Genomic DNA, 15,312 nt, shown 5'->3' on the forward strand with positions numbered 1-15,312 from the left:
ACTTTGGGATGTATTGTCAGAGGCGTCTGTTTGATCTGTTTGAGTGCCCTGACTTGATTTTGAAGCCAGCGCGCGTGTGTGTGTCTGTGTGTGTGTGTGTGAATGTGTGTGTGTGTGTGTGTGTGTGTGTGTGTGTGTGTGTGTGTGTGTCTTTCTCTCCCTCTATGTGACTGTGTGTGTCTGTGTATGTGTGCTTGCGTATGCACACATTCCAGTAAAAACCTGACCTGGAGGGACATGCAACATCTGGTTGTGCGAACTTCTCACCCTGCCCACCTGCTCACCAACGACTGGAGAACCAATGGGGTTGGGCGCAAAGGTACAGCAACTCCTTCCAACTTCTCTTTTGCCCTCTGCAGTTTGCAAATGCCTTTGAGGCTCATTAACATGTTAGGCATCGAATAAACTAAATTGTAACTAGGCCCTGGAAATGGTCATGAGAAAGCTTATTACACACTGTAGATGGTCTGTAAAGTTGGAGTTTGGAGAGGATGCTGCTCTCTCCAGGCCAACATATCCACATGTCTGTTTCCTCTTTTCTCTCGGCCTCTGCAGTTAGCCATTCATATGGATATGGTCTACTTGATGCCAGTGCAATTGTAGCGCTGGCAGAAACGTGGACCAATGTGAAGCCACAGCGGAAATGTGTGATCGGCATGGTCTTTGAGCCAAGGTTAGTACACGACACACGCACACACTCACTGAATTTATCTTCACAACCTGATTACAACTGTCAACACTTATTTCGGCTGTCACTTGAAAAAAAATCTAGTTAAAACTAATTAGAAGTAACAAGTAATTTGAATTCATTTGAATGCAACCCACACAGCCTAATTCTAAAGTACATTTTAGAGTTAATGGTCTGTTCATTCGAAGGTCCCCTTGTTATGACAAGCTAACATTATTATAAGGTAGTTTCATTTTACAAACTTGGCAAACAGCCTAACCTTTACCCACAATGCTTTGATCCTTGTGTCATACCACTTACTTAACTTCACTGTTGGTTTGATGCCATGATTATCAGCATGGCTTCCTTCCCATGGTTTTCTTCATTTTGCATTAGAAAAAGAGAAGAACAACAGTAAAGTTTACTGAAGGAGCTGCAGGACACTCATAGGATTAGATGGAAGGTATATTTTAGAAACACTGTTGGAATACAAGTCTGTTGCACTGATTATTTCACTTTGATTATTTAATTTTTGCACTTCTGAAGAGCACTTTGGATTTCAGATCAAAATTGTCACCCTCATATTAAGTACACTGTAAATAATTTATATCTTTCCTTATAGGAGCACTGCACTGATTTAACATAAACTTGCCATGTTGGGGACTATTTAGATTTTTCGAAAAGCTGTAGAAAAGCAACAGCAGACTCTTTTACACAGAGATTGCTCTATAGGTCCGCTACGAAGTTTACACCACTTTTTTATTTTTACAGCAAGAACCAAACAGCAGTGGCATTTTACCACCCTGGTGTTTGATTTAAGACAGCATGCCCGCATTGCAGAGGCCAAAAAGCCGTGACAGGCATGACGTGTAACACAACAGTCTCAAGGGTGACATATAGTATACGCATCTGTAGCGATTTTTTAGACAACAGTAATAGCACAACATGGCAAATAACGACAATTTACCGTCCCTGTCATATAGCTGTTGATCTCATCCTCTGCTCAGAGGGTAAGGAGCTCCCTGACCTCATTGTTTCCACAATTTGCAGACATCTTTGGCCACTGTTCTTCTTCCTTGATTAGCTGCTAACTGCTGACATCTGCTTTTTAAATCACACATAACACGTCTTCAAAACGTCATACTCATCCCATCCGTTGTCCTGTCCTGCCGGCTGTCCCTTTTGCTCAGACATTGATTCAGCACTGTTACTACCTTTGCTGCAGGCATCAAGGCGAGACAACTCCGTGCCCCCATTCCACAATTGTACCTTTTATAAAGAGCAGCAAAGGGGCACAAGGGCATGACATTACCGCCCTGAACAGGCTGTGTAAAAGGGGCTTGTTCTGGGAGGTTTCTAAATTGTGACGAAATAACCCAGAAATCAGGACATCTTCTCACTGTCCTCATCTGTCTCATGTGTGTCCCCAAACTTAATGGGAGTGCAATACTAAATCACTGGAGGGGCCCTTTTACCAGAAAAGTGCCTTGCTGACATAAAAATGTAGCTTTTCAGAAGGAAACCTGGCTTGACCAGCAGCAGCATATAGAGCACAAAGGTCAGTAATCATCAAACACAACCGTTTGATAAAACCGATAAAAATATGCAGGGGTAAATGTGATCAGAAAGATATATGATAGTAGTCAATATACCATTACAAGAAATAGCAGAGGAGCTGCACAGTAAATGCATTGTTATACAGTGTTTTGAGATTTAAGCGCCATGATGAGATAAAAAAAACTGGCTGTTCGAGCCGCAGTGAGTGATAAGAGAAATTGACATCAAACTGGTCCATATCAGAGCGCAGGTGTTGGAGATGCTCCTGTATAACTGAGCCGTCATGCTTTGCTGCAGTGACACGTTATGTCTTCATCTGCAGCTCAGCTCTGTGTGCCCGGTGAAATGCAGCGTGTCGTTGTGTGTGTATGTGTATTTGTGTGAATGTTTGCGACAGGCACTCAGCTCAGCTTGAGAGGGAGCTTTTAAAAGAGCAAAAATAATTTGTCAATTGGGGTGTTGCTATTGCTGTTAAGATGGTAAATTTCTCTTCAGCCATTTTATTCCTTCTCTTCCTGGTGTCACAGTCTAAACAGCCTGACATCTCCTCTTCATTATGCGCTGGCTGTCACTTCCCTTGCTGGGTTTGAGGTTTCTTTCTCTTTTACTGCAGCGATGAGATGCTCAGAGCAGATGGTTCGAACGTCTGGGAGCAGCAGTCAAGGCAGGTTATTCAATTTACATTTTAGGTGTTTAGCTGACTTGCTTATCCACAGTGACTTGAAATAAGTCGGCAGGTAGGGGTTCAGTGTCTGTATCACTGTCAATTATATCCAGTGATTACATCTAACAGAATCATGACAGTGTGATCAAAAAGGACACATTTCCAGGGAAAAAGACAGCACTACACCATTATGAGCATAATTACAATTCTTTCTCTGCCATTAACATGTGTAACAGTTAGATGATGAATGAAGAGCTCTGGGGTTTGGAGTTGGTGTTACTCAGATTATAGACCGATTTGGCTACAGATATTAGAGTAGCAGGAGAGTGCAGGTCATTGATTTGAATCTTATTGGCTAGCCTAATGTTATGTTTACATTTGGAAGATGGATTGTGTCTTAGAGCATGAAGTATCTGCAGGAAAGCTCCTGTAAGCATGTGTCTAACCAAATAAGTGAGCATACAGCCTTTGTTCCAAATCAGTAAGTGAGAGAGATTTCTTGTCTATTGTTTCAACATTGAATTTGAAGGACTTGCAGATGCGTTTGCACACTTTCTTTTGATAGACTTCTAAACGAGAAACAAACCCAGAGTGACTGAAGGTCCTTAAAAAGTCTTAAAATATCTTAGATTGTCTTGCATAACTAGAGACCATTTTGCATTAGGATTACTTCAGCTGCAATTCTGTGACCTGCAACTTTAAACAGTTGTTAGCCAGGGGCGTAAAATGAGGGGGCAATGGCCCCTTCCCTACTTTCTACTCCACCACTCGGACCACGCTTATCTTCAAACTTAATGTTTATATTGATGTCTACTAAATGCCTGTTTTGTTTCGTGTCTGCATCTTGCACATTTGTGATCTCATCGCTCTAATATTGAGAAAAGTCTATCTACAGAGACATACAGTATAAATACTTGCCAAAGTACTCAAAATTGCTTCTATGCTAGTTACCCATACAGTGCCCCCAGGACCACATTGATACAATAACTGATGTAGGAAATCTTATACCTTCGTCAATCTTCATTTTGATAAATACAGGGTTCGTATGGTTATGAAAAACCTTAAAAAATAATGGATTTTTTTTCACAAACTGGTATAATAACACATGATATGCTCTAGGACAATCAGAAATTTGAAAATACAATGATAATTTCTGTTTTTACAGTTTCTGGCTGTGATAAATTCTGTAACTTTTGGTGATTTTGCCTTCGTCTCAAGGTTCATATGCATTTTTACCAATTTCTTTAAAAATAAGCAGTAATCTTATACTTGGATAAAAAAGATATGTCTAAAAACAGTCCTTAAAAAGTCTTACATTTAAATGTCTTAAATATTGCTACACTATGTATTACAGCAGTCTGCAGTATGACATGAGCTGGAAGCTCCGACAAAGCTTTTCAGAAAGTGATTTATGCTTTGGAAAGACTCTAAGCGTGCTAACCACCAAATAAATGACAATTCTGCGGGTTTGGCTGCCTCTCAGAATATTTTTGGTGGTTCTGCAAAGCTTTATAAACACTGGATTAAAATACACATTTGTGTCTCCCCAGGATTATTGCTGTGAACAGATTTAATTTAAAAATATTTTAATGAAGGATTTCCAATATGTGGTAAGTATTTGATTGGTAGCATTTTCATCATGCCAGGGGGGAAACAAATTTAAGCAGAAGCCAACTAAAAAATAAAATAATACTGTTTGTGGAGTGTTGTTCTCTTAGCTTGTGCTGTTTTGGTGGAGCTGAACAGAGAAATGTTATGTTAATTTCCAGGCATACTTTAATTTTCAGCAGTAGTGTTAACAATCATCACTGTGGTGATTTTCACATGCAGCTATTACTGAAATGTTGGTGATAAAAAAGCAAGTCTTTTTTTCATTCTTTGTCTCTTTCTTTCTTTCTTTCTCATTTACTTGTTGAACTCTTGCGGGTGTGTAGCATATCTGTCCCTCTGTTTTTCCTATGTGTGCCTGTAAAAGCAGATGCCATGCCTACAACAGAGGCACCGATTTTTCTTCTTCCAGACCTTAAATCATAGTGTGCCGCAGTGTTCAAATGGCAATGATAAATCAAGTTTAGCAGCCATTTGTATACATTTCCATTTTCCTCTCTCATGTTGTCTGACTCAAAATGCATATTGCAACAGCCTGAACATGCAAATGTAGAAATGCTGCATTACTGCCAGTTTGTGTCACAATAATAATGTTGACGCTCACTGCATGACTTGTTGGCACTGAGATAAGTGCTGTAAATTAACCTTTTGGACTGTTCCCATGTGAGGGTGCAGCAAAGGTGCCATAAAAAGTTGGAGCAGTTTGTATTAAAGGAGCGCGACAGTTTTGTGATCACCTTGTGTGACTTCAACCCGATTTCCTCCACCTCCTCAGAATTGTTGTGGATGCGTATAATCGCCTAAGTGAGGGAGTAAAAAGAGGTGCTTTTTTTCGCAGAGGACACTGGGGCTACAGGTTGTGAGACGCTAATCCTGTTCAAGGCCACAAACTCTTCACCCTTCGCAGGCTCTCACGCTGGCCGGGAGCCAAATGTCACACTCACACAGTTATCTGGAGAGTAGCTTATCCCGAGCGCAGAACAAGCCAGTAATGATTTCAGCAGCACACAACCTACGACCACTGTCTTTATGTGTCTTCCTCACATGTCGTTTCTTATGTCTGACAGGAACATTGGCAGCCATTTGTCGATTAACAAGAGCGTGGACGCCTGCTTTGGGACAGATAGTCATGTGACCTCATTAGAGCACGTCCAGGCCCGGCTCACCCTGTCCTACAACCGCAGGGGAAACCTGGCGATCCACCTCATTAGTCCTGCCGGCACCCGCTCCACTCTGCTCCACCCCAGGTACAAACACACAAGTACGCAAATACACAGACAGTACCGAACAAGGTGGTGAAAACACAGTTTACACTTATTGCTTTTTCCTGCAGGCCTCATGACTACTCATCCGAGGGTTTTAACGACTGGGCCTTCATGACCACCCACTCCTGGGATGAGAACCCTGCTGGTGCATGGACGCTGGAGATTGAGAACGTGGCCGGTGCCAGTGACTATGGTAAAGCATGTTTGTTATTTAGAAATTAACATTTTGGTGGATTTGCCTGCATTTTTTTTTGTTTACATCTAGAATGTGGTACTGTGTGAGTTTATCCACCCTTTGGCCATATTTGAAATAGGATTTCAACTAATGATTGTTTTCCTTATTGTTTCAATTTGTGGACTTTTCATCTGATTAATTGACTAATTGTTGTTTGTTTGTTTTTTACAGTAAAATGTCAGAAAATAGTTAAAGATGCCCATTATTATCTTCATGTAACACTTATGCTGTTTTGTCCAACTGACCTAAAAATGTGGTCAAATATATGATTATTTTATACCATTATTAAAGCATATGCTGCGCTTTCAGTTGAACTGATACGGAGATGATGTATGCAGGCGATGTAGTGCACAGCACACACCACCAGAGGTCAGTCTCTACTGGTGGAACAGACAGCTGAGCTGAGAAAGATGGTGACTGCGAGTGGTGGGGATAACGTTACAGGACTTGAGAAAAAATGCCTCTTCCCTTGTTTGGGAGTATCTGCTGTTAGTATCTTACTTTATTTGATAATACTTTTTACAACCTCAAAAGCAGTTTATTAGCCACATAATTTTATTCAAGACATCATCTCCCTTCAGCCCACTGCTATATCTGTATCAGTCATGGCTACAAGTATTAGCGGGTTCTCCACCAAGAGGGACGCTTATTCCCTATCTATTCATTATTCTATGAGCCATAATTATTGAAACCCATCAAGACATGTCTGATTAGAATAACTGCATATTAGAAACACTGCATTGCTGCTAGACAGTGGCATACATGCTAAACTATCTTCTATCACAAGCAGCTGCTTTGACGTTTTTGTTTTATTTTTATTACAAAAATACTGAAATGACATAAAGGTATGAAGGTTTAGACAAAAATAGATACTGCCCAAGCCTACTAAGTACATAATTGGCCATTAAAAAAAGACATAAAGCAGAACACTAAACTCTGATTCTCATATGCCAAGTTAACAGCAATATTATGCTGATATCTTTTTTTGGGATAATTATTGGAAGCATGTAATGTTTTAATATAAACTAGTTTTAAGTGACTTTATAAAAACATGTATATATGTACATGTGTATGTATATATATTGTATGTGTGTGTATATATATATATATATATATATATATATATATATATATATATATATATACACAAACAGGAAATGCGAGAGGACAGTGGAATAAAACAGGGGGTGTTGTGGTCTCGTGGTGTGCATCTTAACCACCAGGCCACCAGAATGACCTTTCATGGAAGCTATTCAACACGTGCATTAATCTGTTGAGTCTGGCTCCAGGGTTTAGGATTCAGTGGCAGGAGATTAGAGATCAAGTGTCTGTGTCTTTGTTTTCTTTATAGGCACTGTGAAGCTGACTCTGTACAGCTCTGCAGCAATCAGTTTTCTTATAGCAGCGAGTGTGATAAAGCAGTGGAGTGAATACTTCACTCTTTCTGTTTGCACTTGGATCATCCACCAACAGCCGTCTGCATCTGGACTTATCAGGGCCACCCACAGCATTCAGAGGCCAAGAAAACCCCAGAAAACAGATCTTGATAAACGCCTCACACCTCCCTCCTCAGCGAGAAGTGATTTACTAAAGTGAAACCTCTCATAAGTCCCCACACTTGAATGCTTCTTTGGAGATGTGCACTTTATAACACTCATATTAGGCACAGAGTGAAATCATGCTGTCTTTAAATTGCGCCTCATTTCAAGGAGTCATTTTCTGTCACTTTATGCAGAAAATCCAAGAGTCTACTCGACAATGAGAAGAGGATACATTTACGAAATCCACCCCAGGGAGTGCCAGAGCCTTACTGTTTTTGACAGGCCCACTTTGTCTCCCACTTAATTTCAGTCTTCTATCTCCTCTGTCTCTCTGCTCAGGCACTCTGACCCAGTTCATCCTGGTGCTGTACGGCACTGGCTCAGCTTCTTCCAGCTCCTGTGACAAGGCTCAGCCTGGCAACAACAACTGTAAGACCCTGGACCTGAGGCAGATATGCATCGGTGAGACTGGTATCTCTTGTCCCCAGTTTGTTCCACACAGGAAGTTACTGTCACAACAGCCGAGAGGGGGCTGTGTAATTACTGAGTCATGTTGAGATGTGACAAGTGAAGCAGCGTGTGAGGTGAGCAGGATGAAATATTGTCCCATGTGTGCTCAGCTGCCTCCGTTTGCAGCACACGCCTCTACGTCAGCTTTTGGCACGCTCGTTTGAAATTAGCTTATTCAAACTCTTCCTGCAAACGTCACAGAGCATTTGCATCAGTATCAATTTGAAATGAAGATCTAACTTCTGATGGGATCAAATAACATTTTACTGCAGGTCCCTTTTTAATAACCTCATATGAATTTAATAGCGTCCATACTGCCTTCCCTAACCTCATCTAAATGCTGCTATAGGCAAGGTCTCAAGATACTACTGAGTGAGCACATCACAGTGTGAAGTCCACCTACATGTTGTCTGAAACAGTGACTGTCTGACCCCTACAGGCTGTCGGATGTACCTACACACCGACACATGAGATCATCCACAGAGTCATTAAAGAGTGAACAGAATTTAATTATCATACATTTGATTATTGTATCATATGTTATCATTATCATGTATCATGTGTTAAACGATGCTCTCCGACTCTAGGCTCACAGCTCTAGTTTCCCTCTGTTTCTGAACAAGTTGACAAGGCCCCGCAGTAAATTAGATTTCCCTCTTTCTGTTGGCTCACACTCCTGTTTCAGCTCTGTTACCCTCAGCACCCACAGCCTGTTAATTGCCATTATAGGCAATGGTCTGCATCTGGACCTGCTGCATATGGAAACAGCTCTGTTGACTTAAAACATGCTGCACTCAGCATTTAAATTGCAAAACTTTTTTTCGTCATCATTTTTTTGAGTAAGCAAAAGTAGCTCTAACAAAAGTCAAAGTGGCGACATGGATATAAAATTGCCTCTTAACTTTGTCACAGATTTTCTCAACAACTCGTTGGTCCATGAGCACAGAAATGTTAGACACAAGGTGCTTTATCATGTTACAAATATATACATCCAGTTAAAATGCAGCACAAAAAACAGTCCAATACATAAACATGTGCAGTTTTGACTTCAGTGAGAATTTGAGTAGCAGTCACATTGACCAAGAGTGCTAATTTCTGGGTCCTTTGAAAGGAACTTAATTTCCTCAATAGTAATCAGCTCAGACAATTTCAGGTCCTTCTGTAAATATTTCCAAGAAGAGGGGGTAGCCATAACTTAAAGACAACAAGGCACACTATTTTGCAAAAGTTAAAAAGCCATTATTGAATAGGCTTAGCAACTTTCACCTAACAGTCTTTATCAGGGCCTGTAAAAACAAGAGGGGGCAGCATACTTAAAAGATTTTTTGCCAAGTACTTTCCAAACCTGGGGACCAACACCAAGAAAATATTAATATATGTTAATATATAATTGTAAGAGCACAGGCCACATTTGTTTTGTTTTTACACATGTATGTACACCGATAAGAAGGAGCCATCCCAAGCAGAGATTTATATACTAAAAGCAGCCAATGCCACTGTGTCCTCTGAGCCACGCCTGTCTGGGCAGGAATCCTGGTTCTGTTTTTGGGTTGTCTGACTCATATGAAAAGGTAAAAGCTTCGTGCTTCAGTTTTGTTTCTCTGTATTGCAGAGTGCGACGCCGGCCACTACCTCTTTCAGCAGGGCTGTGTGAAAGAATGTCCTCCAGGCTTTTCAGTGGGCTCCCAACCGCTCAACTACACAGTGGGAAACTCTATACCACCAGCCTCCGTCCCAGCCTGCATGCCCTGCCCACCGCCCTGCCTGACCTGCAGCAGCCTCAGCCCGCAGGCCTGCCTGTCCTGCCCCCCTCACAGCTCCCTGGACCCCATATCTGGCACCTGCCTGCACCTCAACCAGTACATGCGTGAGTCCCCCGGCAGCTTCATGGTGGGCCAGGGGAACCCGGGAATGCAGATCCAGCTCAGCTCCCGGCTGCCCATCACCATCGCCGTGCTCAGCTGCATAGCCATCATCGCCACCTTCGCTGGCATCTTCCTGCTGCTGCAGCTGCGCTCAGGCGCTCTCATCAAGCTGCCCTCTCTGGAGGCTGGTGGCGGCCTCGGGGGCAGTTTCAGCCTGGGGGGGAACAGGGTGGTGTCATACCGCGGCATCCCGACAGTGTGGGGGGATGATGGGATAAATACAGACTCTGAAAATGAGGAGTTTGACGTCCAAAATGAGAGGACTGCCTTTATCAAAACACAAAGTGCTCTTTAATGCCTCCCCCACATCCCTCCCTCTCTCCTGCTTTTAAAGTCTTCTCACCCTCATTTGTCTGATAAGTCAGGGCTGTGGTAAACTGCCCTCTCACAGTCTTTTCTGGTTTTATCTCTCATCCCTTTTCTCCTGTCTCCGTCTTACCGTGTTCTCGTCTGAGTCCTGCTTCTGGATCCCCTGTGGGAGACCTGATGGGAAGCCGCTGTCTCTCAGAGCTCGGGATGGCCCAAGCTTTGCTCTGTTCACACTTGGGCGCTTTTCTATTAAACTGGCTCTCCCCCTCTTCTTGCCCTCAATCACTAACAGTGTCTGTCTGAGCAGAGTCCATTTTCCCCTCCAGCTCCAGCTCCTCTTTGTTACAGTAAACAAATTATTATTATTTCCTCCTTTTTTTCCCCTCTTTCCATCAGTCTCAGTGCAGTAGCCAGATGAGATTGTTGAATGTGAGGAGTGGAGATGTGTGTGTGTTTGTCTGTGTGTCTGTGTGTGTGTGTGTGTGTGTGTGTGTGTGTGTGTGTGTGTGTGTGTGTGTGTGTCTGTGTGTCTGTGTGTGTGTGTGCGTGCGTGTCTGTGTGAATGTGAGCGTATAAATCTGATGAACAGTGTAATGCCCTTTATAGAGAAGCTAAAGCCGGTCTTGTCACATTTAGTACTTTAACTTAAAAGAGATAAAAAAAAAATGTATTACGAGGCATGAAATCGGATTTGGAAACATTGATTCTCTCTGAAGTGTCGTTTAGTGACATCAGCATCCAAAATGCACCACTTATCTGCAGCCAGTCACGGTGTAATTTAAAAACGCACAAATCAAAAGCATAATAATTGTCAAGAAGATGTCCAGACTTTAATGGTTTATAATGACGTGTCACCAGTCAGAGAAACAAAATACACTGTCTGAGTTCTGTTCATGATGAGACAGTTTTGTATTCATTTTAAACAAAATCTGTCCTTCAGTCTCTTTTTATCTGTATGGTTATTGTTCTAGGTGTGAAGGGGGGCTTTAGTTCTCCTATTGTACACAGTCTGGAAAGATCTCTCTCAGCTCTGGCAGAACAAACTGTGAGTCACACAACTAGCAAAGCTTTCTCCAGCTTTTTGGGGTTCAAGATGGACTCAATTTATCCCACTTTTGGAAACTATAAATTCTCCTGTGCTCATAACCTCCCCAACCATCTCATGGAAGGATATCAAAAAAGCAAGATGAATTCAAAGAAAAACAAACACACACACAGGCTACTCGATCAACCCTGAGGCACAATCCCTTCCAGGGATATTTAATTTCTGTGTTTGATGTGCTCACATCCCCGGGGCTGAGAGAGAAGCAGCTGAAGTGCTGATGGGACCCAGAACAATATGTGACTGCAGAGCACAAGAGCTTCTCAAAAGCAGCTGGCAGGTGTTGAGTTACCTGTGATTGATTCATTGACAGAAGACGCAGTTACAATACATTGAGGCTTTCCCTTTTGTCAGAGCACATCAGCACTACAAACGTACGTTAGACGCACCACATATCATTACGGCTAAAACTTTGTAAGTGTGTGCGTGTGTGAGTTATTTTACTGCTCGTGAGATCGAGGAATGTTTATCTGCCCTCTGAAGCGAAGGTTTCCTTTCCTCCTTCGCCTCGCAGTCTCTTCAAATCTTAAATGCTGTTTAGAAATCCCGCATAGACACGCCACATCTCATCAGTGTCTCTGCACTCACCCTCCAGTCCTCATCTAATCTGAATTTCAGATTATCTCTTCAGCGTACTTGCCAATTAATTATATTCTGAATGATACTTCAGCAACTATTTATTCTGAGAGATTTTAATCATACCTTTAGGGAAGATTGTTTTAAAGTGATTCCTTTTCTCTCGGGCTGGTTATCATCTAAAATGTGCATCTTATGATTTAACCCAGTGTAGCCACTTTGAATCCATTGATCTCCTTTTTTACTATACTGAAATTTTGTTGGGTTTTTTTTTTTCATTTTCAGTACAAAATGGCAGCGCCTGCTGAGAGAGGTTGTCATGGCGATAACATGCATACAAAACCGCAGCTGCTCATCCTTTCCTTTAAAATCTACCTCTCGTATCATTCAGCGAGGTTTCGTACACCGTCAGAGGAGCTGTTAAATGATTATAGAGGTCAAATTATATGTAGGTCAGACATGAAAACGCTTGTCGGAGAAAGATTTAGGAGAATAAGCATGTAAGTCAAATTTATGTTTTAGAGGAGAAACAAGCAATTCAGAAACTGTAAAATTGCTGTAAATTCAAGTCTGCTGAATCTCCTATCTCTCCGAAAATTTATTACCTTTAGGATCAGCATTCATGGGCCGTCACACCTCGACTTTAAAACCTGTTATTGAAAATAGAATGGGTCGAAGGATTGTCCGTAGATCTTGTTGGCCTGCATTTAAAGATCTCAATCAACTTGAAATTGATAGAGGAGTTTGTTTGCCTCATCTCTCATAGTCTCCACCCAGACGGCTCCATCAAGGGTGAAGACCTCTGTGTTCATAAGTTCATGTCACTGACAATCAAATCATGTCCTTGTTTTGAGGGCGAGAACGTGCAGAAGCACACAAAACTAATCAATTTTAATTTAACCAGTAGTGTTTGGAAAAGTTTTTCTTCGGTTGGTATCGTTCATAAATATTTAGAGCTGAATGTGATTTAAATTGCAAATTGTTCAGAAAGAAAAAGAATAAAGAACCAATATCCTCAAACATCCTGTTCAAAAGGATGGAGAGAGATTGGTACATATGCTTGCAGACACAGCGCTGAGCCAGGACGCCTAATTCATCTCAGATGGCCTGTGCAGGTGTAGCACATTTGGCTTATCGCTGCAGTTTCAGCCAGGAAGCACTAAACTGGAAACCAACCCGAGATTGTGGATTTAGAGAAAGTGCCCTGGAACAAAGCTAATGTGACTGCAGAGTGTGTGCTGCATTGCTTTGTGTGATGCGCATTAGTGCCTACTGCCATTTAGGCTTCGATTAGCCCCGGTTTAAGGGGGGTGCTAATTTAAAAATGTAATAACTACAGCCTCAGACTTCAGCCACAAAATCTTATTGACTCCCCAGCTCGGTGTGAAGTGTGTAAACAACAGATAATGGGCTTATGCGGCACCGAAATTTCTTCCCCAAACTATTTTCTGAAACCCTGGATGCGAAGCGTTTGCTTCTTAAGAAGAACCAATTTGTTGCTATCAGTATTGATGCTCAGTCTCATCAACATTGTCCATTGTGCATCACCCCTTACAAAAGACTTGTATCACCTCCGGGGAAAATAAAAGTTTCTCCTAAAGTGCAACACTTCGGGGGTGTTCAGACAAGTTTCTGTGGCCCCTCGAGTGCACACACACAAAATGATTTATTCATATTAGCTTGATGTTGTATTCTCTACAGCTTGAAAACTCAGAAAACTTTAAACTGATGAACTCAGAGCTTTGTGCATTCAAGTGTTCAACTTTTAAGAAAATCATGAATGCGGGCAGCATTAAGTAGCTGGTGCTTCCAAAGCACAGGGAGCTGCTGAAAAACCATTAGCAGCCAGCTCACTTCTTTCTCGGCAAGAATGTGATGGAAACTACACACTAAAAAAGAAGAGGTTCTCTAATTGTGCCAGAAAGCAGCTCATCATCATAAGGCTGCCACTTCATTGGCACTAAAGTGTGAAGCCTTTTAATGTAGAAAGTAACAGGAATGTTACAAAAAAAAAAAAAAGAAATCTGGCTGCTTGTTGCAAATAGTCTCTTCTGGCTATAAAGAAGAGACTCGCTCATGGGAACGATGGAGGCTTTTTTCTTTATACAGCTGATTTGTTTCACGTGGAGCTCGATGTTGCTTCAGTCCTGCCTTAGGATGTAGTCTGAAGTGATCAATATGAAGTCGGATGGAGTTAATAGGAGCAATATCTTTGGCATAACCAAAGACAATCATTTTAATGCTGTCTGTTTAGTGTTACGACGTGTTGCTTTCAGGTTGTCACAGTCCATCGACCCCCTTCACTCAAAGTGTTTGGTTGACATCATTCTGTCATCTCTGCTTTTAGGTTGGGTTGTTTTTGGGTTTTTTTTTTTTTTGGAGATCTGCGGTGACACCCTGTATGTTCAGCAGCTGTGGAGGGAGGAGGTAGAATGTATCCCATCTCCATTAACTTAAGGGCTGAATCAGATCTGCGTGCGTCCGTGTGTGCACATGCTTGTTCAAGTATAAATGAAACACTTTGTGATGGGGGAGCGGGGGCCGTTTAGTGGAGCGGCCTCAGACAACTCTGGTGACCTGCTCCCGCCTCTTTGTGAGGTTCCCGGCCTGTGGCTGCACACAGTACCTTACAGATTTGTGACCTATGAATAATGTACAAGAATGACTATCTTACATGGGACATAACTCTAAAATAAGGCCTATTTTTGTACTATATGAATGGTGCAGTGTAATTTTCTTGTAATTTAAAGATTTTTTTGCTCTTGTTTTTCTCCTTTTTATTTAATTGATGTCAATTATAGATTCTACTAAAAATAAAGATCTATGCAAATTTGAATGTGTTTTTATTAACTTAAATGTTCTTCAAGTGCATATGAGTTGATGTAGGTGTTTAAAATGAAACAGTGGTACTCTGATCCTTCATTTAGAGGAGAACTTTACCCACAAAATGCACATGTGTATGTCATGGCATCAGTGTTTTCTTGAATTGGTGAAGAAAACTTTGTTTTTCTTGAATGTCTCCACAAAAATCTGCATCAACATGTTGGTTTCTGATTGATTGGGGACCACCTCCTTAGCCACAAGGGCTGTCAAAGTAACCATGGGCAAGATACTGAAGCCCAAATTGCACACAATGGATGTGTGATTGTGCATGATTTTTTGTGTGGTTTTTTTGCCTTCATTAGACAGGACACATTAGTGTGAAATGGGGAGAGAGAGGAGATGACATGCAGCGAAGGGCCTCAGGCTGGAGTCGCACCTGCGGCTGCTGCAGTGAGGACACAGTCTTGGTCAATGGGGCATCTGCTCTACCAGGTGAGCTAGTGGGCGCCCCAATATGCATGAGTGTAGCA

The 15,312-nt window shown here is 41.8% G+C and overlaps 1 protein-coding gene across 4 annotated transcripts in view; it reads left to right on the forward strand.

Moving 5' to 3' along the window:
- Positions 1-14,795, forward strand: part of furina (furin (paired basic amino acid cleaving enzyme) a) — a 108,409-nt gene extending 93,614 nt beyond the window's left edge. For all 4 annotated transcript variants that reach the window (XM_042506114.2, XM_042506193.2, XM_042506034.2 and 1 more), the window contains exons 11-16: positions 216-319; positions 556-673; positions 5,564-5,743; positions 5,830-5,954; positions 7,877-7,999; positions 9,660-14,795. In XM_042506114.2, the coding sequence (XP_042362048.1) occupies positions 216-319; positions 556-673; positions 5,564-5,743; positions 5,830-5,954; positions 7,877-7,999; positions 9,660-10,267 (1,258 nt within the window). In that variant the 3' untranslated portion in view covers positions 10,268-14,795. The remainder of the gene's footprint in view (positions 1-215; positions 320-555; positions 674-5,563; positions 5,744-5,829; positions 5,955-7,876; positions 8,000-9,659) is intronic.
- Positions 14,796-15,312: the final 517 nt, after the last annotated feature.

This window comes from Plectropomus leopardus, chromosome 1, assembly GCF_026936395.1.
Source record: "Plectropomus leopardus strain MGB_pleo_1.0 chromosome 1, ASM2693639v1, whole genome shotgun sequence".
Lineage (NCBI taxonomy): Eukaryota > Metazoa > Chordata > Actinopteri > Perciformes > Serranidae > Plectropomus > Plectropomus leopardus.